Raw genomic sequence first — 24587 nt, 5'->3', positions numbered from 1 at the left:
TGGGTAGCTCGGTCTACACTCCCACTAACCTTTGGACTGTGGGAGGAAAGTTGCATAAACACGGGGAGAACATACAAACTCCACACAGACAGCACCCCATTGAAACCAGTGCCCCAGAGCTGAAAGGCAGCAGTGCTAACCACTGCTCCACAAAGCCACCCTCTCTTGTTGGGTAAGATGCACAGCTGGACTACATTTTTCTAGTGTAAAAACACAACTAATAGTCGGGTGATTTTCTTGTTACACCTGTTTAATTTGCCACTTTGCTCCTTGCATGTGCTGTTGAAGTTTGGAAAACTAAAATGTGATCAAACAGCTACATATTGTGACATTACATGATGATAAAAAAAAACAATTGCAATTTTCATGCATAGTCAATCCAGTTTTATTTTTTATTGGGTAAATTCTTATAGTAAACAGCACCAGAAGGCACTTTACAAGTCGGATCACAATAGATCACAGTAACTTTGCTTTCTGTTGTGCGTGCATTCATGAAACATAAAACAGATAGGCACAAAATTAAGATAGTGGAGATACAGGATGTAATCCAGAGAGCCTTCCATTTCTAGTGTTTACCACACTTTTAAATACATAAGAAAGAGAAACATTCTAAGAAAGTTCTTCATGTATCTCAAATCTAGTGCAGCACCAGAAATATTATATAGATTTGGCCAAAGTTTACAGATTTTTTAAATGGTTTTGTTCTTATTTAGTGTAGGAGCATTTTGAATTCACCATGCTCTTAATTCTCTCATTTCCTTCATATACTGTACATAGGGGTGTAACACCATTGTCCTGACCAAATTTCCTATTTCCCATTGGCCCTTACCAGTCATGGCCTCCTAATAATCCCCATCTCTGAACTGGCTCCATCACTCTGCTCTCCTCCCCACTGAGAGCTGGTGTGTGTGAGAGGACTGGCGCACTATGGCTGCCGTCGCATCATCCAGGTGGGGCTGCACACCGGTGGGTGTGGAGGGGAGTCCCCATTACCTGTTAAGCGCTTTGAGTGGAGTGTCCAGAAAAGCGCTATATAAGTGTAAGCAATTATTATTATTATATATCAAACAAGAAAAGGTATAATGTCTCCAGACCTATCGATCCTCTAATTACCCTGAGAAGAATAATATTTTTTGAAAATGAAAAACACACAGCATGCCCATTATCCAGAATTATTCAGTACAATGTCTGTCAACTGCACATTTATCTGACTTTCTTTAAAACCCGCCGAAATCAAGACATCCACCAAGATCTCCACCGAACCCACCAAGGTCTCCACCGAATCCACCAACACCTCCAAGAAACCCACCCATATCTCCACCGAACCCACCCATATCTCCACCAAACCCACCAACACCTCCAAGAAACCCACCCATATCTCCACCGAACCCACCCATATCTCCACCAAACCCACCAACACCTCCAAGAAACCCACCCATATCTCCATCGAACCCACCCATATCTCCACCAAACCCACCAACACCTCCAAGAAACCCACCCATATCTCCACCGAATCCACCAACACCTCCATCCAACCCACCAAGATCTCCACCGAATCCACTAACGCCTCCGGCAACAGCACTGGCGTCAGGGCCCCCCCCCCCATGATTCATTGACCCTGTCATCTTGAGGCAGTTCTTGAGAACTTTAGTCCAGACTTTGACAGCTGTGTTTCCAGGGTTCTTCTTCTTGTAGGCAGGGAGTTTGTTGCCCTTCATCACTGGCTTCTGGGCACCTCGCATCATTTGGGGGTTATGAACTGGCATGCACCATGGGTTATGAACTGGCATGCACCATGGGTTATGAACTGGCACACACCATGGGTTATGAACTGCATTGTAAAGTGGGCTGTGGTAAAGGAAGGGCGAAGGATGGACTCCTGGCATTCCCGCAAACATCTGGGCTTGTCTCATCCTTTCCAGCATCTCCATCCTTTGTCTCCAGAACTGATACTGCGCCATCTTCTCTGGAGGAATAAAGAGCACAAGACATTACTGCTGGTTGAGTGTGGGAGAGCTGGTTCTCTTAAACTGTTTTTTTTTTTGGTTTTGTTTTACTTCCAGGTAAACTCCCAATTAAATTTCAGTACAATACTTTCAATAAATCCTATGGAAATTAGGAAACATATCTGCAGAAACAGCCTGAATCAGCTCATTATTGGCTTAATTAGACCAGTTAGGTAGATTCTCCCAGCTCTTCAGGAGCTGCTGCTTTAAAGAGACCTGGAGAATCTGCAGACACACCAGCCCTCCAGATCTGGAACCACGCCAGTTCCCAGAGCTGCCCCTGACGTGGTCCAAAAAGGTGTTTTTCAAAGCTCTAATGCAGAACTTCTTCCCGGTTTCCTGGAGGCTAATGTATGAATTGAAATGTGAGTACTTTACAAGATACCATTGAGGTAATATTAATTGGATAACTTGTCTAGCTGCATTAATGCTTAAAGTAGAGGCTCTGGAAATCTGCAAGCCCTTCTTCGGAGTTAGAGCACAACACAAAAAAATTTGCTCTCAATCAACAAAAGATTACTTTTGTGCCTGAAATTACAGGGATGCAGCTCCATTCCCTAATGCCGAGAGAGATTGGAATTCAATGATTTATGAAAGAGAATAACAACATCACATTTTCCACAACTTACAATTGTTTCAACAGCCCTGAGAGCAATGTCCGAGAAGGAGTAATCAAGGAAAGCTGAGAACGTACGTGGATGAGCTGTGGATCCCAGGACAGACAATGTTCTGATCAGGCCCGGTGGGATGCTCAGAGAGGTTCTTCAGAACAGCAGCAAGCAAGCAGCTCAAAACAGACAGGTATGTCAACCTTTAAGTAAAGTCTCAAACTCACCAAACTGGATCTGTTCTGATCTCCCAGAAAGATAGTAAGGATGGTAACAGAAAGGCAGGGGCAAACATATTTTTGTGCTGAGTTTTCAATGCTCTGAGAAACACTAGAACTAGCTTGGGGGGGGGGTGGGGGGGTGGATGCCTGGATTGTGAGCATACCTTTTTGTGTTTAAGGCTTAAGGTTAACAGGAAGACAACACTTCAGTTCTGTGTAATGATGTCTGGAAGTGTCTGCAGCCACAATAGATCAATAACTAATAACTCACAACTATAAATAACAATAATAACTAATCCAGCCCTTGGAACACTACAGTGCTAGATAGATCTCACATTATTGGTCTTCATTTCTTGTGTGCATGCAAATGGCAAAAGGTGGTATAATTTGTGTGGACTATTTGAAAAGAAGTTTGCTTTTGTTTTGGTTAAAGGATGAAAAGAATATAATGTTAAATCAAGTGGATGAAGGATATTTCAATTCCTGCAAGGTGTCGGAGGAGCTGTAACATAACTGATGTACACGATCGATGGTGCAAATTGTTGGAACAGTTTTGCAATTATGTGAAGTGTTCCAGTATTTGTATTAGCTAAATACTTCAGAAAAAAATGTAAAAAATGTGCATCAGACCCATTTAAAATAATATCTGTTTTTGGGTGTGTCTGCTACCTGACATTATAGTCATCGCTTTTACACCCTTCTGCAAGGACAGCCAGCTCATACTTATTAAATGTTAAATTCACTGTTTATTAAATTAAATGTTTATTGTTATATGTTATGTTATCAAAAATCATGAATTACAAAATGTCTAAAGGTAGATTAATTCTAAGATCATATAAAATATAGAACTATAAGAACTACGGTATATTCATTTATTTAATCTGGATTAATTGCTGACCCTTGTGTAGTCTAATTATTATTTCTGTGCAGCATTTTGGTATTTACTCCTGTTCAAAGTGTATTCTCAAAACAACAAAAGAGCCTTTATTGTACTGTGTTTTAAAATTTTTGCAAACAAAGAGCAAGGCTTTTATTTCCAATACTCATTTCCTAGTTGCCTTATCTTCATTGCAAGTGGCCCCCTGACCTATCTGTTGGCCATATTGAAGTGAAACTGGTGTTCCTGGAAGTACGGGAAGGCCTGGGTGAGAACAGCTTGTTCCTGTAAGCTTCACCCTGATGCCCTGCCGTGGGAGTGGTTGATGAGGCTCAAGTCCTGTCCGCACCTCTTGGCTAGCCTCTCTCGGCGTCCCGGCTGTGCCCCGGAGAGGAAAGGAGAAAAAAATCCCGGACCGCGGTGAGAAGACATCTTTGTGACTGTGACCTTGACCATGTCAGCCAACAAAGAGTTTCATACGGTCTTCGAAAGAGCGTCTGCACCAGGACAGGAGTGGCACTGGTCTAACCTGCTCCCCGTTTTATTGGACGCCAATGGCTTCAGTGAACTTGTAGGATAGATTTGCACATTCCCTTCTGAGCACCATTAGTGTGACAGTCTTGAAAAGACAAAGAACATAAGTACATTTGAACTATTCCCATAAGAACATGAATGCGGTAATGACTGTTTTCAAACTCAAAAGGGAAAGACACGCAGAGCTGTGAGATTATTATTAAGATAATGGGTCTAATGGCCTTCTCTTGTTTTAAATCTTTTTCTTTTTTATTAAAAACACAGCAGTGCCTAAGATCATTTTCCATTACCTCATGCACAAGCTGTGCTGATCCACCGGAAGGTATTTTACAGTGAATATATTTTACTCTGGTAGCTTTTAGTCATAAATGGATTTTAAAACAGTTCGGGAGGAGGTCGAGCCCTAACCTCACCCACTGCCGCCTGCTTACATAGAAAAACCCTGCTTCTCACTCAATCGCTTTTATTTTATGATTTCAACACTTTCACCCTTAACTCATTAAAGGTGTGTGTGTGGGGGGGGGGGGGATGCATGTGAACACCACAAGCAAGAATCTGCATCTTATCTGTACTTAGACATGCTTGTCCAGGGTAGAAGTCATCGGTGTCTGTGGTGGAAGATAAGATACGGGCGAAACAGACGAGATTTTGTGAGACAGCCAGTTGCTGGCAGTAATGACATTTAAAGAATCTGGTTATCTCCGTGCATTTTGTTTACCTGAAAGAAAAGGATCTTCCCTGAAGGTAAAAACATTCGCAGGTGGGATGCTTTGTCTTTGGCAGGACCTGTTTTTTTTCCCCAAAAATGTCTCCTGAGCCTCAGTGTAAAGAGTGATATTTGTCTTCATGCTGGTACTTTAGAAACAAGTTTGATCTGCTCCAACTGCATGGCATTGTCAGACGAAGACATTTTCACATACTTTATTATTTTCCAAAAAATTTAACACCACTGGCATCACACCACTTAAAAAACACTGCCTCGGTGGCGGCCAGCTGTAGGCAACAGTGTTCAACAGCAATTTCGTTTGTGGAGTGCTCAGATGAACATTAGTGTTCTAGTACAATAAATAATACACACGTGGGCATTCGGAAGCAATTCACAGCCAAGCAACAAACTGCTGGAAGCGTACAGGAATGACAGCGGTGGATTGCAGAAAATATAGACAAGCGACACAAGGGCTGATTCTGGACTGTGTGCAAACAGTGTATCCAATCTAACTCTGAATACTCAGCGTGCTTCCCCAGATTTTACTGTCAAATGAAAACTGAGGGCACTGGAATTAAAAACTGAAAAGAGTAAAAGAAACAGGAAGATCTGCACTACGAGGATCTGACAGCAAGCGCTCCTCCGCCCTTCAGCCTGTGCTGTGTTGCCCTCCTCTTCCTCGTCACTCCGCGGTGGTGCCGTTGATGTCCAGTCGGGCGACCAGCTCCGACACCAGGCCCTGCAGGGTCTCCGACCTCATTCTGCTCACCCCCAGCACTTTGCCATGGTCCACACTCTCCGTGTCCTCGTAGTCCTTCGTCACCCTGTTGGTGATCAGGGAGAGGCCGAGCACCTTCAGCCCGCAGTGACTGGCGCTCACCACCTCCGGCGCTGTGCTCATGCCTGCTCGGGGGAGACAGGGTCCTGGTTACACATCTGTCACCTGTACCTGCAGACCCCTGCCTGCTCCCAGAGAGCCACAGCCAGGCACGTGTTACTCAGAGTAAGCCGTGCGTCTTCCTGGAGACAACCTTGTGTACAGAGAGCTCAGGACGTGAGTCTCGTAGTCTACCCGTCTACTCAACAGCGGGTGCCTCAATCGCCGCAGGCATCTCGACTTTCGGGAGATCTCTCTTGACGCTATGGCAGTCGGGGCCAAACATATCATCAGCACCCTCTCGTAACCGCTGTAACTATCCCGGCGGCGGGAGCAGCGCCAGTCCCCGGGAGATCCCGCCTCTTACCTACGGCGTCTGCCCCCAGCTTGTGCAGCAGGCGCGCCTCGGCTATGGTCTCGAAGTTGGGGCCCCCCACCATGCAGTACACCCCTTCCTGCACGAACTGCGAGTAGCCCCGGCTCTTGCAGATGTCCAGAGCCATCCTGCGCAGGGCCTTGTCGTAGGCCCCCGACATGGGGGGGAACCGCGGGCCAAACCTGCACACGGGGGGGGGGGAATTTGGAAATGGCAGAATTTCAGAGACTGAGATAGTCATGGTGAAACACCACGAGGAAATGGAAAGGAGCAGAGGGGGCCCAGCTCATTAGCTCACGACATGCAAAATGAAAGCTTTCCTGGTGTTTCAGACCGGGTCTAAAAATTTAGGGGGCCGCTTTTGACAGACATTGACATCTTCGCCTTTGAAGAGATCCGCTCGTATCTTTATGGCACGACCACTCTTGTCCTGTTCTGCAATAAATGCATCAGTTAGGTTTTGTCTGCAGTTCGTTTTCATACTCCAGTGCAATACAGAAAGGGCTTTCGCTCTGAAGAGTCACATCTCTAAACCCCACAGGACTGCACAGCTTTCCTTGGTTAGACACCTCCCTGTGTAACTGCCTGTGCACACAGAGGTTCTGATGGCTACTGAAGATAACGTAATTGATGTTCATTGTATTTTCAAAAATAAAAAAAAAGTAATTTCCTGTTCATTTGCTTTAATGGAAATTAAGGCTAATGTGTATTGTCACATACAACAGTGTTGTAAGATGTAGGCTTGCTCAGACTCAGTAGTGTAAGCTCCTCACTAGCTGAAAACTGCTTATGAAACCTGCCCTGTGATGTAAATTTAAAAATGTCTGCGTTTTACCAGCGGACAGGAGAAAAGGAGAATCTGCAGACATGCTCCTCTGCCAGAGCCAGTCTTCCAACAGACTGGAGAAGACCCCCAGCCCCCACGGGGAACGTTGGCACCAGCTGGAGGAGTGATGCTGGACCTGGCGCAAGCCGGCAGCGCACTGCAGCGCCAACATAAAAGTGAAGGCAGCGAGCCCCCGGCACCCTGAAGATGCCCACCCTGTCCTGACTGCTTTCTGCCATTTATCCAACAGTGTAATTAACAGAGGTTTGGGGGGGGGGGAAGCCACATTCTCGTCCCACACCTCCTCTCCCCTACAGGTGAATACTCCCTGCCTGCCCACAGCTCCATTCGCATCTTGTCTAACTCCCCAGCTGCACCCTGGCTGTTGACTCCCTGGCTCATTCCTTGTAATTTGTCATCTACAGTAAGCCCTGTGATTTGTCAACTAAAACCTTTAAAAATCAGATTTTTCAGTCACCGATATTTGAAAGTTTCCTCATATTAGCGGTGAAATTGCAGCCCATCGGAGTCGTCCTAATTTGCACTGACACTGCCGATCAACCACTGACAGTGAAGAGCTGCTCTGTGTCTGATCGTCGGCAGGAGCCGAGAGACAACTGATCTGTGCTGATGTGACTGAAACAGTGAAGGTAATATTAGTAATTAACAAAACTTAAAATGGAATATGACAAATAGCAATCATGTTTGTTCCTAATGACTGTTTTGAAGGCAGATGCCTTGGTCAGCGTAAGAAAAGCAGTTTTACAAAACTTTTTATTTCCAGGATGTCTGATTTTCCTGGAGTCTGCTAGCTACATGTCTTAACATTTGATGCGGTTTTCCTGCGCAAACACATGAATCCAGCACAGCTTTCGTTTAGACTGCAAGGTCTTTTCCTGGAGCGACCCGGGTGAAGTACAACAGCTATGGCTCATCTGGGATCTGAATCCACAACCTCCCAGTTATGACTCCAAAACTCTGAACTGCTGCCCGGGTCTTACATAACAAACCAAGGAGCGAAAGAGTACTGACTTCTCATCGTTGGGTCCGATGAGCGGGTTTAGCCCGGCGAGGCCAGGCACGTTGATGTGGTCTTTGATGATCATGATGTCGCCCGTCTTGTAGCTGTTAGCCAGGGAGCCAGCGGCGTTGGTGACGATCAGGGTCTCCACGCCCAGCAGCTTGAACACGCGGACTGGGAAGGTCACCTGGCACACACAAGGGGTCGATCAACAAGCACTGGAGCTGCAGCCCTCCTGTAGACTTGCCTGCTCTTAACACTGGTTATGTAAAGAAATCACAATGAGAGCACTGACACAGTGTTTCCCTCTGGCACTCGGCAAACTATGGCCCAGTCAGTGCGATCGAGCGGATTTGCTTTTTTCTTATTCAACATTTGGAAAAGGAATCATCCACAATCGGCCCACATTGTATTAGAAATGGGTCGTTGTGGCTGAGGCACACGTGGCTGGACCATGGACTTCACTCAGCATCAGTGGCACTCAGCACGCCCCCTTGTGTCAGATCCAAGCATGCCAAGCAGGGGCCAGCCATGCCACGTCAAGTCTGGATATAGATTGTGAGCAAGTACAATCTGAGTCCGACTCCTTTCGGTTCAGGCAGTTACAGGTACACGTGTCCTGTCCTCTTCCAGCCTCTGCTAAAGCATCCCCATAAACCAGATTGCCAGCTGGGGCTCCACAACACTAGTCCTGCTCCAAGGGGCTGCAGGTTTTCAAAGACGATTTGCTGGACTTTGCTGCCCAGAGGCACCATCAAAAACACGTCATTCCATCCATCCAATTTCCAAATGCTTTATCCAATACAGGATTGCTGGGGAGCCGGAGCCTATCCCAGCAACCAACAGATGCAAGGAGGGATACATCTTGGATGGGACGTCAGTCCCTCAGGTGGCAAGCACAGACACAGATGCTCCCACACCAGGGCCAGTCTTCCCAGAAACCAATTAACCAACCCGTATGTTTTTGGACTGGGGGAGGAAAACAGAGCGCTCAGAGGAAACCCATGGGAAACAGGGAGAACATGCAAACCACACAGACAGCACACCAGGAATTGAACTCAGGGCCCTAGTGCCTGTAGGCAGGTGATGCCAAACCCCTGAGCCACTCAACCGCTGCTAAAACATCTTTCCCTCTGTATCTTTGGGAGGCTCAGTCAGATACACCTTCTACATTCTGATGTAACTCCGCAGCAGTCAGAATGCAGAAGATGTTATTATTATTACTATAATTATACTTTATTTTATATAGTGCCTTTAAAAGTGGGTTCTCAAAGCGCTTTACAGAATGACATCAACAAAAAAATACACAAAACACGCACAACGAGAATACACAATGAGAGGAGACAGTAGAAGGGGGTACTGAATAGGGGGGATATCACAGAACCAGTTAAGCAAAGGCTCTTCTATCCTTGGGGATAGAGTTCCAGAGCTTTGGGGCGCAGCAGGAGAAGGCCCTGTCACCCACAGAGGGTAGACGGGCTTGGGGGTCAGACAGGAGACCAGGGTTAGAGGAGCAAAGGTTGCGAGGTGGGGAGCAGGGCGATAGTAGCTCAGACAGGTGCTGAGGTGCCAAGCCATGCAGAAGTCTGAGAAGACAGACCACCGATCACCTTGCCGAGCGAATGTCCTTCGTACATGTGGAAGCGTCCTTGCATGCACACGCAGGCCTTCCCTCCCAGCTCGCCGAAAACCAGCCTCCCGGCATGTCCCTGCACTGCCCAACGACACACACACAGTCAGCGCCTGTGAAGTGAGCAGCCCCTCCGAAGCTCCCTCCTCCCGGTGAGATTCCCCATCTCGGCGGACCGTGAAGACGCGATGGATCTTGCTGTCGCACAGACATCACGGTCCGAAACAAGATCCACGCGCAGGAGGAAAAAAAGCAACGTGTGCAAGGACAGACTCACCGTGGTACAGGTACGCACGAAATGCCTCTGGGACGTACAGTACGAATTTCCCCCGTGGGGAACTCTGCTGAGGTCCTGGCCCAGCCTTACCTGTGCTCTGGGGGAAATGTGGAATGTCGGCGTAGCTGAAGGAGTCCTGGCTCTTGAGCGTGTCAGCCAGCGCCCCCAGCCCCGAGCCGCAGATGACGCCCACCTTGGGCCTGTGCGCCGTGTGGGACAGGAGCCACTCTGCAGTCTGGAGGTATTCATCGTGACTGGAAAGACAGAGCGCCCGTGTAAGGGGAGTGCGCATCAGTAGCCTGGTTCCCCTGAGCTCTTTTCGTTTCTTTTGATATTTAACCTTATATTTTCTGAGCAAACCTATCACTTATATGTGCAAGACATTCACCAAGTTATCAGGAAAGCGACAGCTATTACAATATGTGTCATACTACTCCTCCCTGGTCCTTAACTGTAGCACAGGTGTTGTTGTTTTTTCAGTTTCCTAAACTCTATGTCTCTCAGTAGCTAAAGATCACATTTGTCTTGAATGTCAAAACCTTAAAAGCAATAATGACACCTGAATATGTGCCATTCAGGAACAGAGGCTTCTGCATGTGCTCATCATTTACAACTGAGAGCACTGGAGGGACTTCATGACACAGAGGGTTGTGGGAGGGTGGAACAAGCTCCCAGCCCTGTGGTGGAAATCAACATCATGGTTTCTTTAAAGAAAGGGCTGGATAAGGTCCTGGAATCAATTAACTACTAACAAACGAGCTAGATGGACTTGATGATCTCCCCTTGTTTGTCCCTGTCCTTATGCTCTCTCTACAATACTCCACTGCTCCCCCACACTGTCTTATGTCCATTCTTTCTAAGAGAAATGGTTAGCAGGACACACTCATTTGCTTTGTTGAATACTGTATCCCCCTAGGTAAATATTATAAAAGTATAATTAATTTGTTCACATTCTATTCGTGTTCTCAAGGCATGCTCTCACACTTTCCAAAGACAAACTGTAATTTGTTTCAGGGAGACACAGATCGTTTCTAGTTTTCCCAGAACTCTGCCTGGTGACATTGCTGTCTTCCAGATAATCGAGATGAGTTTCTGCTTCAGCCCTGGAAAATGAAAGTTTAACTGTGACACAATGCAAGCAGTAAAAAAAAGTGTATTTTTAAGCCTTATATAACTCTGACAAGCCATGGCAAATTCATTTTAACAGCTCGGCTGTAAAAAAAAGTTTTATCTGTTTGCTACTTACCAAAACAATAATAAAAAAGTTTAGATTATGGATGTTAATCTGTAATTTTGCCCTATGCCTCTTTCTTCATAAACACAAAACAAAGTTATTAACATGAAGGAGCACAATCGCTCCTGTCACCGATGGTCAGAGTTCATGATAACCAAGAATCCTGCTGAAAAAAGGCATGAGTTACCTGATTTGTTCCTTAGTGTGCATTTCAAAGAGTGAGTAGCTGCCCCTTTTCCTGATCCTGGCTTCTGAAGACGATGCTATGCTTTCTTCAATTGTTTTGAATGCTTCTGTGGACCACAAGGAGGAGAGAGGTTGGGTTCCCACAGGGGGGGTCGATGTGTGATGAGTGAGAAGAGAAGGGATCGGATCGGTATAAATAGAGCCCTTTCCTGTCCTCTGACTCACACCCCCCCCTGTGATTGGCCACTGCCTCTGACATGTCCCACAGCTCAAAAAGCCAGCTCATACCAGGGCTTTGCTCACTCATTTCATTAATTCAATTTTAGATTTTTTTTAAAGACTAGTTGTAGTAGACTCTTTCCCCCCTCCTTCTTTCTTTTTACAAGCCGCAGTTCGGATGCTGCATGAACTGTGGCATCAACTTTAACTAAACAGGAGGTTTCCCAGAATGTTGTCAAGGTCCCGCAAATGGTCAGCTCAGGCTCATTATGAGCATCAGTCTGCATCACAAAAAAGACTTTGCAGAGACCTTGTGTCCCTGGAATCCCTTCTCCAGCATCCAGTGCAAAAGACCAAACCCCAGCTGTCCTCGTATGTGGTTTACAGAGTACCAGAGAGTCCATTAAACCTGTGGGTGGGGGTCCCAGCATGTTCAGCCAGTACCGGCAATGGAGGCTGAGTGCTCCGGCCCAGGTGTTGGACTATAAACAAGAGGCCATTCAGCCCATGTAGTAGCTAACTGATCTGAGGATCTTGTCCAGTCATTTCCTGAAAGACACCAGGGTATGGCCTTCAACAACATGGCTGGGTAGTTTGTTCCAATACTCCGACAAAGCTCTGACAAAACACGACCCAGACATATGAAAGACCTTGAGGACTGTGGCTTTCCTCTTCTGTCCTTTCATTCCCTTTTTTCTTTCTTTTCTCTTTTTCCTTTGCTCATCTCTTTTTTTTCTACACGTGTATTCCTATTTTTATATTGTTGTTGGATTTACACACTCTGTTTCGGTATCCCGTCTTTCATGCCGTGATGTCGGTGAGAGACTCTCCTGTCAGGCGCTGTGGAGCTCGCAGTGTTGCCAAAACGATGACCGAACTGCGGATGACCGTGTCTCACTCTGACCTGAGCAGGATCAGGAGTCACTGCCAGGGAGCTGAGCTTTACAATCACCCACTCATTCCAATCTGGATGGGCGTATAACCAGAATAATAACAGACAAATGGAGTTTACAACAGAAACATGGGAGGAAGGTTAGGTCCCAGTCTCTCGCACTTCTACTTGCCTACATATTGTCATGCCCTCTGCAGCCAGAGGGCGCTCCTTCTCTGTCCTGTCTCTCATTTCCGGTTCTCTGCTGTCCTTTCTCTCTTTGGGGCTATATATTTCTGGGTCTTTGAGTCTGCCTGGGCTCAGCATTGACGTTCGGATGTCCTGAAACCCGCCTGGCACCAGGTCGCCCCACGTCCGCTACCTGAGGGCATAGGTTTCTATACGGCATTCCCTGAACAGCTGAGCCCGGGCTAACCCCCATCTCGCCGCTACGCACAGGGTCTTTTCCCTCTCCTGTCATTCCACGGTTCGTCCTTCCCGACATCCGTGACACATATATTACTCCCACAATGCACTTCTCTCGTACACTTCCTGCCACCCCATCTACACCCCTGCAGCAGCTCCCTGGCTCATTCCTCGCAGCAGCCACACTCTTCTGGCTGGGCTGCCAGTTGCCTCAGCCAGGCGGGCTACGCCAAGTCCACTCTGCCCATCTCGCCTCTCGCTCTCGAATGTATCAGGATCTAACTAAACTACTGACAAAACAATTTTTAACAAAGAAGATACAGAAACAATCGGTCAGTATTTGATTACTCCTGTTCGATGTCATAGTTGCAAACTAGAAATTCCGTAACTGCAGAACAGTCAGCTTTGAACTCTGTACATCCTCTCAGTGGCCCCTGTTTCTGCCCAGTGGTGTCACCAGACTGTTGGCATGTGAGATACGTTACTCCTGCAGTCCTGCTGAAATCAGAAGCATGAGACCAGAGAAATTGGATTTGATACCTCTCAAGTAAAAACTAGGTTCCCTTTCAGATGCACAAAGAAGGCCTTGATGGGCTTATTAAATTAATTACTGATGCACATGAGCTAGGAATTCCATTTTCTCTTGAAGTCCTTCCCTTGAAGTTAATAATAATATTATTTGTAAGATTTGTAATATGATGCGTGCAAATTGAGATTTCTAATTAATTGCCAAGATGATGAAAATGTTTGCCATTCCACATCTTTGCTTCTGAGACTTGCAAGCTGTGTTTGTGCTCCTGACCAAAATTGCACTTGAGATATCACGCTTCTTGAAAGTACGTTTAATGCTTGAAAATGTTATGTTTTCAGATTTTCAGAAATGCTGCTGTACGATGCTTTGCATTTGTTTGCATTAAATTTCATTTCATCAGTGTCTGTCAAGCCCATGAAATGGGCTAGTACACACGTTTTTGTGTCACCCAGAAGATAGACTATAGGATTGAGATTAACTCCATTCACAACAGAAATAATTAATTGATATATTCAACACATCTTAAAGACGCCCCAGAGAACCTGATGTTTTGTGAATATGATCTGAGGAAAGGTACTCCGGTGGATAATGTCTTACTGACAATAAGCAAAATAAACAGACTCTATCCAGATAGCTACATACTATATATAAATATATAGAACATGAAGGAAAAGTACAAAAATGGTCAAGCTCTAAAATGTACTAGATGTTCATTTTATAATACTAGAGGAAACTCTTTCAAACAGGTCTGTAAATCTTTCACAGGACCATCTGGTGTTTTTCATAGAAGAACCATTTACTCAGTATGTTTTGTCTTTCTGGCTGACAGAACAGTTAAGCAGTCTTTCTGCAAATGGAAAAAAATATTTACGGAACTAAACCTTGAACTGGACCTGTAGATATAAATGTTTGGTCGTTCCTGCAGAGGAAGGTAGCTGTTGAGAGGTGGGAGTGCAGACGTTTGGCACAGCTGTGTTTTCCTGGCTGAAGGTGAAGACAGAGAAGAGTACTGGCCGATACTGAGAACTGGGCTCCTGCGAAGTCTGCAGGGAGGGACAGTGAGCATCGTGAGCAACACGATGGCCTGAATTAGTCTCCTTGTGAAAATTAATTTTTTTGTTGGAATCTGCAACGGATGAGATTCATGTGACAGTTGTTCTCCTGCAGGTTTGACATGCTTGCTTTCAGGCAGCAGTGCACCATGAATATTATATTATTAAATCAGTGTTTTTATTTTTTCCTTGTAAGTCACTTTTCAGCCTTGAACCTTTCTCCTAGGCGGGGGAAGTTGCCCGAGGAGCCATGAAATGTGTGATAAAAACTGAGGTCTTGAGTCCATCAAGATTACAGTCTGAGTTGCTCATTTAACCTTCCACTCATGAACCACCACATCGACTGACTGCAAACCTGAAAGACTTCCTCGACAACCAGGGCTTTGTAAATGTCCAGCCGGTAGAGTTGCGACGTTCATTTTTACTCCCGTGACAGGTTGTGAGCTACAGTTTTCTGAGAAGCAGGATCTGTCGTGCAAACTGCTTCTGCTCTTAAGCTGTTTGGCCAATTCAGCTCCAAACTCTACAGCAGTACTGCCAAGTACCGAGACAACACCTCATGCCCGAAGAAGGCTCCGCAGCTGAAACGCTGTGTTTCTTCTCCTTTCAGCACGGAATAAATCTTTCCCTGTCCCTTTGCAGACTACGCACGGCGACACAGCTCCCTGCTTGAACGTCTGCAGTATCCGTGGTGTGTGATGAGGACCCTGTGACTGCAACCACCTGTCTCTGGTACCAGAACTCCACCCCTGTCAGTCAGTGAAACCCAAGTCAATGAGAACTTCATCCTTTGTACTGTGCTGCAAAGTGGAAATGGCTTGAGCGATTTAATATTAATATTGAAGGGAAAAATGACTTAATTTTTTTACATGAATTCAAATATTTGTGAGAACAGTTTTTTTATACGCAGTTTCTACACAGTATACATCTCAGCTCGGGAGATGTCATGCAGTGCTGAGAGCACTGTGGATGGATGATAGCAAATCGGCCTTAGAGAAACCTTCTTCCTGCAAGAGCTGTGTGCGCCGTCTAGTGGCCATGTATAGAAATGGCGTTACCATGAAACCTCTTTTTTGCAACCACCCCCCAAATTAAAACGTAAACCCACACTGAAAGATGTAATTATTAGATGTATTAGAGTCACTAAAAGTAGAAGCGCAGGTGAACAGGTCCACCACTGACTTTTCCAGAAAACAAATCCACTAGCTTAGCAATACTTACCACTGAGTGAAAGAGCAGACTGTGCACACCTCTGGTCTTCAGAAACCCCTCCCAGGGGCTCCCCAGATTCCGGTGTTGGAGCCACTGGCCCAACAGGAATGGTGCTGTTCCAGCGCTGCTGCCTCACCCCCTCCGTTGTCCTGGGTTCCATTTCAGCCTTGGTCATCTGTCTGTGAGGAGTCTGCACGTTCTCGTGTTGTGTTTCCATGTCCTCCGGTTTCCTCCCACCTCCCCCAGACTCGGGTTTGATCGGCCACTTGAGCTCACCGACCCTCTTGGGGGAGGTGGCTGGTGTCCCCCACTTTGCCCACAAGTGGGGTGGCTTCGAGGTGGCTCTCACCCCGGTGGCCGGCTCTGATTAGGGGGGGGCGCACACAGGCAGGACGGGACTTCGGAGCAGAGTGAGAGCTGGCGTGTGAAAGAGGCTGCACAAGCCTTTCGCCATTAACACCATTACTGCCTTTTAAAATCTTTCCCTCTCTCTCTACTGCGACTCATTGGGAGAAATTTTGCCTGCGAAGCAATTAACTAGAAGATTAAACGTCCCCTGATTTCATTAGGCTCAGGCGCATCTTAAATACTATCCTTAACGAAAGATTTATGAGACGTTATTACAAATATTACAAATTAAGCTACATCCATCTTCTTAATTTATTAAAAGTTCTTCTTTTTCTGCTAATGAGTAAGTCGGCCTCAGGGCCTTATGGATAAGGCCTAGATGAGATATGACTTGGATTCTATAACCGGCTCAAGCAAGCAGAGGGGTCAACAGTGTCCAAGTCCACACCACGGGATTTTTTACTCTGGAGCGCAAAAATCTTTTTACTCATCAGGTGAGTTTCACAGACACACGTGCAGGGTTAAACAGGAGTACTGTATAAGGAGCACTGTGAGCATAATTGCATATTTGCACAACAGTGGACAAATACATGAGTTAACATGTAACGTAGCACTGCATGGTACAGTGCAATGATCGTGCATGTGACCCAGGACGATCTGCTGTAGGAACGATTCCTGTACAATTAAGCCAAAAGGACAACCCCTAATGAAGCAACAGGAAAAAATTAAAAGCAGAAGACCTTTGACCTGAGGGTCTCTGCTCCGCTGATGCCCCCCTCACCCAGGTTATTTTTAGCAGCTTAAAGGGTGACATTGCTGGTACAACAGGGCCTGATGGGTATTGTGCTTGCACTCCAGGTGACATCATCACCCCGCAGTGAGAAATCCAGCTGAACGATTCCTGGGGGGTGGGGCAGGGGACCGATAACTCGTCGGAAATATTGCAGGTCTTAAAATACGGTCACTGGTAAAGAAGAAGGAGCTGTATAGATCAGCATGTATATACAGGAAGTACAACACGACTCCCTGCTTTTCACAGTATGGAGATACAGGCGCAACAAATTTAAATAAAAAAAACCCAATGCAATCATTTAAATTTAAACAGAAAGAAACAAAAGACATCAGGCAATAAGCAACGAAAAAATCAGCTTCAAGCATAGCAATATTTAAATCAGTCTGCAGAATGGGGCAGTACACTACTCCTCGTTAGAGCTGCCTCAGCAGTATAAAGGTGTTTGTGTGTCTGTCCTCTGTCCTCCCTGCGGGGCGTACGAAGGCACAGACAGCTCCCAGCCACACTCGACCCTGCCAGTGTAGGGGGGAATCGTGCCCCTCGAGAGGCAGCCAGCTTCACAGGTGAACCAGCTGCTGATCCAGGGCACCGACTGGGCCGAGCCGGACGAGAGGCAGCCCAGGGAGCAGGAAGCCTGACACGGTACCCTGAATTTGATCTGATCTGTGACCACCTCCCCTGCTGTCGTGAGACTGGGAGATTCCTGACAAAGGTACCAGATAAAGTGAAGCTGTGACTGTGCCTCAAGCGTACAAACAGATTTAAACATTGGGCTAATCTGAAGAAGAGCCTGTGACCAGCTTTACAATTAAACAGGCCTGTGGTCTGTAAAATATGTGTCAGTGGGACTTAACTCCAATTCTAGCATTCTAGTTTGGTTGCCATTAATCTTCTCATCCCAGGCTACAGAGAATTTAATGTGTGATATGCACAGTGTTCCTTAGTCTGCAGATTATGCCGACTAAGCGTGCTACAGCTGTGGCCATCTGTACCCCACGTATGATGACAATACCAGCAGAGGGCTGTAGATGGCTCACATGAGCTTTCCTGTTTCCCCTCCTGCTCCCTACTGTCACCATGTGCAGGTGCCCAGGCCTCCAGATTCCCTCTCTGATGCCGGATGCTGACCATGGAGCAGGGAGCTGCCTCTGCAGGACTGGGGATTGATCCCGAGCTCAGGCATGAGGCTGTGCCGAGGCACCCCCTCCCCAGGGAGATCTCCATCTGGCACATCCGAAGATCAAACCCAGCTTTGATCTCGGCAAACGCAGCCAAGTTACACTGGGGGCATTTATTGCCAGGAAGGCGTTTTCGGCACTTCCAAGCGGATGTTGAATATTAAAAAAAACCCTGAGCATTATTCTCTGCCTCTTGCCTTTCCCCCTTTCCTTTCACGCACCCCCTGCCTGCACCCCATCTGCACCCTTGGAGCAGCTCCCTGGCTCATTCCTCATGAGGAGAGGGTGGGGTTGGCGCAGGCAGGCTGCTGTTCCTTTGGCCTGGTGAGTTTACTTCAACATGTCGCATAAATTAGGATGGGAAAAGCAGAGCTCATACAAAAAATGAGGGCTTGTGTGCTATTAAAGTGAAAGTAGTCTACTTAAACAACTTCGTACGACAGGAAAAAATCATCTGCCTAAAAAATCACATTTTTGCACAAGCAAAATGTAACAGAGCTGTACTTAATTTAACTTAATTCTGGAAATACAACCAAGTTACATCTTAGGAGATCTTATCCCCTGCTCATTAGTTTGTAAATAATATATATATATGCGATATAAAAATACACACAGATGAGGCTTCACGTTTCTTCAGTCATTAGTACAGCACAGTGTTCACGTGTGCATGAAAATGATCGGTAAAAAGCATGTTGTAACTGTTTGTTGAGGAAGTCCCTAAGCCTGGGGCTATAGTATGTTGCAACGTTAAGAAAGAGAGTACCGTGCCTGTGCACCTTAATAGCAGTTATATTTATTTGTGTCTAACTTTCTTGAGGAAATCTAGTGCAACTGTGACTCCGTCTATGCAGTTTTTTTTTGTTGAGAATACTCACTGTTTAGCCCATTGTTAAAAAAAAAATCTCCTTCTGCACTTACAGAAGTTTATTCTGCCCAACGAGACACCATTGCGCTGAGACAGGAGCCACTGTTCGGGCACAGTCTTCACAGCAGAGGTTTGGGAATGACCAGGCAATACCAGCCTGCGACATTCCTTGCGGCTGTAACTTCGTGAGCCCTCTTTAAACTCTCAGACCCCCAGCGGGTCGCTGGCCTATCGGTTTAGCGGAATATCCTGTAACGCAACGGGGGCTCAGGCGGGCGCCCTTGCCGCATCAGGTCGGCCCCACACCGTCCGGAGCTCGAACCCGGGACTTCCGCGTCTCTCTGCAGCGACCTAGCCCCGTGAGCTAAAGAGAGATCTCTCTACAGCCCAGTAGCTGTAGTCCTGCTATCACAGGGAAGGGCGGTGACGTCACCTGCTCTGGTACGCCGGCTCTTACACAGTACCTGTCGGCCGTAAGCGTTACAATCCGATGACAGGAGGCGTGGAGTACAGACGCTGCAGTGGTCCGGATTAAGGAGAGGGCTCTGAGCCGTGCAGGCGCAGTGTGGAATGTGTACGCTAATCGTGCTGCGATTTTCCTGCACAATCTGTGCAGTTTCTGATCGGTTTAACTCATTCCTGTCTGCAGATGTTTGATCAAAATCCTCACTGGGCTAGGCATGGTCTGTGCTCCGCGTTATAATTTCAACCCAACCTAAAAGGAGGTAAATAACGCCCCTGCTATCTCCTGGACAAACTGAGCGGTCGCCACGCCGCGCTCCCCTAAGGAGTTAACTCTACCGCATTGCACATGTAAACTGTTATGATAGAATGAGGTTTCTGAGACGTGCCTTTTTAAAGATTGATTTTGGTGTGTTTTTTTTTTGTTGTTGTTGCTGTGTTGTGTAACAACTGTCTCTAAAAATGTCAGCGTGGATTATAGCGGTTTTATTGAGATTCTGTGCCTGGGCTGGGTAATGGGACTCCCACTGTGACGCGGGCTCGGGCTGGAGGTCATGCTCGGATAATCACGCAGCGGGGGGCCGCACGCTGTCAGTCTGAGATATGGAGACATTTCTGTATTTATTCATGTGAATCTGTGGCCAGAGGGAGTAAATGCTCGTGTGGAAACAGGAGCTCTAATACGATGCTACGCGAAACGCACGCTTAACCCTTTGTAGGTCTCACAGCACGCAGAGGTGTGGTGTACGGGGTGCGGCAGCATTAGTGATTCTCCAGAAGCAGCAGTGAGAGACCTCTTGTGCTCTGTACTGTAGTACAGGAGAGAGAGAGAGCAGCAGATTAGACTGGCAGCACTGTTTCGCCCATTCTTGCTATGGAGAATAGGCCGCGGTCCAGCCTTCTCCGGGAAAGATCCATCCCCGAGAAAAGCTTGCCTGATCCTGCTAATCCCGTCTTTACTATTCAAGACACACGGACTCCGTGATTCCGCTGTCTCTTTGTCAGCAAGGCTGGATTGCTCAGCCTCGGAAAGAGAGGGAGACTGGGATACGCCTGCGCTTCGCCGAGGGTGGATTTCCAGCACCCCGCTGTCTCTCTTGGCGGGCGACGGTGCTGTCAAACCTCACGAAGCCCGTTTCCATCTGCTTCGTCTTTTATACGCACCAAGCACTCGCAGACTCTTGCCCCCCGGTGGCTGTGTGCAGTACTGCAGCAATACTAGGTGCTGTTCTCTCCTTTGATACTACAGCGCCACCAAAATCAGGTGCTCACCGGGAACGCCATTCCTCCAATATGGGAGTCAAAGCCATTTTTGTGTCCCCCTTCCATTCTGTCCTGTTATTTGCCGTTCCTCCACCAACAACGCCACGGGGGTGCCTCTAACCCCTCCTCCCCTCCCACCCACAGATGAGACCCCACAATTGGGAAGTGCTTCAAAAAATATTTAAAACTTTCCTGAAATAGTTCTCATCCCTGGCCTAATTCCTTCTGGCGTTCAGTTTATCTGGAAGTTGCACGTGGTTTTGGAATCCCCTGTGCCTGGTCATGGGAGCCTGTTATACAAAGATGTGTCTTCATCCGCACAGACAAAAGGACAGACTTTGATGAAATAAGCTCTCCTTTTCAGCCACGCACACTGCTCTCGTGCCGTTGGCTGTACCAGAAGCCGCGGGTTCACAGGCAGGGTAGCCTGGAGAATCCGCAGAGAGCCGTCCTACGCAGCCGGCACGTCCTGAATGCGTAAGTTGGCGAGACGTACTTATAGGCAGCATTTATCAAGTTGGCTTCCGGAGATCAGAGGAAAGCGAGTAGGAGTGTGTTCCGCCCATCTTCCGCGAGCTGTCTCGGAGCCCTGTCTGATCTGCGGGAGAGAGGGGAGGCGGGAGGAGCTTTCAGACTCACTGGGGGTCCCGCCCACGGACCAGCTCGGCCACCAGGCGAGGAAATTCTCCTGGTCTCCGTCTCAGGAGCAGCAGTTACCCATGTAGCCCCTCCAACTCTCTCTCTCCGTTCCCCTCTCACATTCCCTCGCCCCCTCTCCATCCTTTTTTCATGACACCCTGTAAGCGCAGTCCTGAACCTTTCTCGGTCTGTCTCTCTCGCTCTCTATTTCTCTCGCGCTGTGGCGTCCTTTGTGTGTTTCTGGAGTGAAGAGGATCAGGTGTGTATCACTGTGTAGATCACAGAGCTGTGCACCATGAGCAGCTCTGCCATGTGATTCCGGTAAAGCCTATATCTGGGGTTTTTTGTGCTTAGACAGCAAGGGGAAAAAATAAGGTATTTTCTCCATTGATGGAAATATCATACCTGGTCTCCATGCTGCTGTTGCCCTCCGGAAGACAGCTGCTACAGCTGTTCAGGCACATCAGGGCAGGCTTCTCCGTGCTGTTCCAGGAAGCAAGCAGTAGATGTCAGCAGATATTTATCTGTCAGCCATTAACCCCACAGCGGGCACCAGGAGCACTGACGGGCTGCCTCTCTACAACAGCAAAGACAAACGCTGTGCGATCACGCCAGACAGTACCGCGACAGGCCAGACCCTCTCCCAGCCCCCAATTCTGAGGCGACGAGCTGTACTGAAGCCCCCCCCCCAGAATCCCGGCCCTTGAGAGCCACAGCCCAGCAGGTGTCCTATGTCCCTCTGAATCCTCAGCAGCTCTGGACCTGTACAGAATTCCTGTTTCATCTAACTAGGCCTTGATGAATTCTAATCATGTGTAAATGTCTCCCCTGCTGGGCTGGGCCCCAGGGACCAGGGAGTGAGGGTGCTCTGCTGTTATGATTGCCTTGGCAAACCACCTCTGAAACTTGTCACTTTCCAGTCCTCCAACGCCCAGCTCTTCGCCACGGACTCTTTCCTATTTAAAAACCAAACAGAAGGAGAACAGTGCTTGTCTGCTGGGAATTCGAAATCTATGTAATATCTTTAAAATCTACATGTGAATGAACGAATCTACGCGAGATAGAATATTACCGCACCATCTTGCAGGCTCTATCAAAACGGCCACAGCAACAACAGAAACACAAACTGTTCACAAACTTCCCAGTAGATCTAACACGCTGATGTCATTGCTTAAAAAAATACATAGAACCCTATTATTACCCTGGCTTTAATACAACAGGGGGACTTTTTACAATTTGTCTATTAAGGCGATGGTCTTCATTTAACGAGGGTTTGCCTCTCCAGTATCAGATGGTCGACACCGTGATGAGCACTGACCCCTGGACCACGAAGTTGCCCCGATACAGGCAGCCATCGGTTTGAAAACGGGGAAAATGCATCAGACTCAAACCCCTCCCCCAGCGAACACTTACAGTTTTATTCCGTTTCTGCACCCTTACTCTCCATGCACACTGCGTATTTGACTGAAATATGAAATCCCAATTGATCCTGGGGAAGTGAATATGCACAGATTAATAATTTACGAGAGAAATGGGTGCATTATTCGGGGCTTTAATAATTAATTCATTTGAAGAGGCAGAGAATTTCACCAACAATGAGGAGAAAGATACCAGAATACGGGGCTTCTTCAAACGAACTGTAAAGGGTGTCTGAGATTTTGAATGCGCTCTGGAGACTGCAGCATTTCATGCTATTGCATGGCACTGCAATAATCAGTGTTATTGATTCAGGCCTTGGATAACCCTAAAATATTCAATTCTTAACCTTAGGACAAGTAATATTGAATTGCACTGTTTTAAACATGCCCATATTTTTTTTTTTATCCAGGCTTACAGGTTTATGAATTTGAAAGTTCCATTGTTTTTAGAGTTTTTAGGATAGAAAGAGAAAACAAAAGCTTTTCCGCGCTGACATCCATGTTCTCTGCTGTGTAGCAGAACCTCCTGCTTGCTTTGTAAAAGCAAATCCTTTAAGGCCGTAGTCATGAAACTTTTAACATCCCTGCACATTAACACCTGGGCCAATTATTTTCTTATACTCACTTTAATCCGAATCGCCAACTGTGTGCGTGTTTTCGCGTCTCAGCTCACTGCTGCTGACACTGCTGACACGCCCCTCCAGCTCCTCCCCCTTCGAGATTCTTCACTCCTCTTTAAACGTGAAACACAGCTCCGCACCGGACTGTGGAGGAACGTGTGACCAGCAGGGGTCACTATGTCCCCGAGAGCAGACAGAGTTCTGACTGACTCATCGCTTGGGGGATCCCGGGTCCAGTCGGCTACTGACCCAACCCGGCTCGGACCCACGATCGCGGAGCCCAGCCTGTGCCGGGGTTAAAAGACAGCACCTGAGCTTACCACAAGAGAAAGCGGTACAGAAAACTGGCACTGATCTTTCTGAACACTCACTCAAGAGTTTATAAAAGGCACTTAAACGTGAATAAAATGTGGAGCTCTCGTGTTTTAGTTTTACAAAACAAGGGGTAAAACACAAGGGGTTATGACTACAGCTCTTCCCATCAGCCTCTTCCCAGGAAAAGGCCAGTGAACAGCGATCAGGGAGGTGCATGCCCAGCACTTTGACCTTTGACAGATGTGCATTTCCTCAATTCCCTGATGTAAACAGTCTTACAGCACAGCATGACTGTTACATTATCTGAACTGGACTGCTCGGAGACAGACAAGTCAGCTGGAGTGGAAGACGAGAAGCTGGTGTGAGGGTTCCCTCTCGTGCACAGCACCTCTGGAGCCCCACAGGCACGCCAGCTCCTATCCACTAAAGCTGACATGGACTCAACGCTCGTCTCTCTGTGGACATTGGTCTGCACGTCAGCCAGCTCCTTTCAGCAGCGTTTCCACTGGCCGAGCGCGCTGTCACCCCGGAGACAAGACCTGTCCTGCACCCAGCAGGTTAGAGGCGCAGCTCAGGGCCAGCGAGCGAGACTCCCACATCTGCCACCAGGCTCCTGGCTCTCCTGCACGTCATGCAGGGACGTGAGCAATTGTTCTTACGCCCTTTCCGAGAGCCTTTGGTGAGCAAGGCATGGGAACTGTGCATCTGGCTTTTGCTTAGCATCCAGAGGAAAAAAAATATTTCTGTGATAATCTTAATGTGTTGTGTGAGGACGAAGACATTGTTCTCAATTAATTTATCCAGACCAGAATCTGATGTGCCAGAAGGGGGATAAAACGTTAAGTTGTCTGTAGGCGGCAGGGCTGGGGGCTGGAGAGTGATTAGGGGTTCTTTCAACAGAAAACATCCCACAAAGGGGATCTGGGCCACTGTTATCTGATAAAAGGCTAAGCCTGCATACTCATGCTGTGCAGGCCTTGCTGTCTGAAGCAAAC

The 24587-nt window shown here is 47.2% G+C and overlaps 2 protein-coding genes across 3 annotated transcripts; both read right to left on the bottom strand.

The window, feature by feature from the left end:
- Positions 1-367: 367 nt before the first annotated feature.
- LOC148817842 (uncharacterized) lies at positions 368-2825 on the bottom strand. Of its 2 annotated transcripts, none has more exons than XM_088937356.1 (2): positions 2701-2825; positions 368-1966 (listed from the first exon to the last, which is right to left on the bottom strand). In XM_088937356.1, exon 2 carries the CDS (start codon positions 1604-1606, stop codon positions 1163-1165), a length of 444 nt encoding a protein of 147 aa, XP_088793482.1. In that variant the 5' UTR covers positions 1607-1966; positions 2701-2825; the 3' UTR covers positions 368-1162. The 2 variants fall into 2 exon arrangements, with proteins under 2 accessions (XP_088793482.1, XP_088793481.1); XM_088937355.1 differs by having other exon boundaries at positions 2636-2805.
- Positions 2826-5634: 2809 nt separating this feature from the next.
- pnp4a (purine nucleoside phosphorylase 4a) lies at positions 5635-11403 on the bottom strand. Its single transcript, XM_088937515.1, has 6 exons — positions 11381-11403; positions 10050-10213; positions 9663-9766; positions 8064-8239; positions 6197-6387; positions 5635-5855 (listed from the first exon to the last, which is right to left on the bottom strand). The coding sequence occupies exons 1-6, from the start codon at positions 11401-11403 to the stop codon at positions 5635-5637; spliced, it is 879 nt and encodes a 292-aa protein (XP_088793641.1).
- Between the last annotated feature and the right edge of the window lie 13184 nt (positions 11404-24587).

This window comes from Atractosteus spatula, chromosome 19 (assembly GCF_055471065.1).
Source record: "Atractosteus spatula isolate fAtrSpa1 chromosome 19, fAtrSpa1.hap1, whole genome shotgun sequence".
NCBI lineage: Eukaryota > Metazoa > Chordata > Actinopteri > Semionotiformes > Lepisosteidae > Atractosteus > Atractosteus spatula.
The sequence above is the reverse complement of the archived record's forward strand: the minus strand, read 5'-3'. Positions and strand labels throughout refer to the sequence as shown.

Coding starts and splice junctions, on each gene's coding strand:
- LOC148817842 (XM_088937356.1), bottom strand. CDS start 1,606: ATGGGGGGGGGGGCCCTGACGCCAGTGCTGTTGCCGGAGGCGTTAGTG.
- pnp4a (XM_088937515.1), bottom strand. CDS start 11,403: ATGCACACTAAGGAACAAATCAG. Junction 8,240..9,662: donor AAGGACATTCGCTCGGCAAG/GTGATCGGTGGT, acceptor TGTGTGTGCCAG/GTGACCTTCCCAGTCCGCGT. Junction 5,856..6,196: donor GCTGGGGGCAGACGCCGTAG/GTAAGAGGCGGG, acceptor TCCCCCGAGCAG/GCATGAGCACAGCGCCGGAG.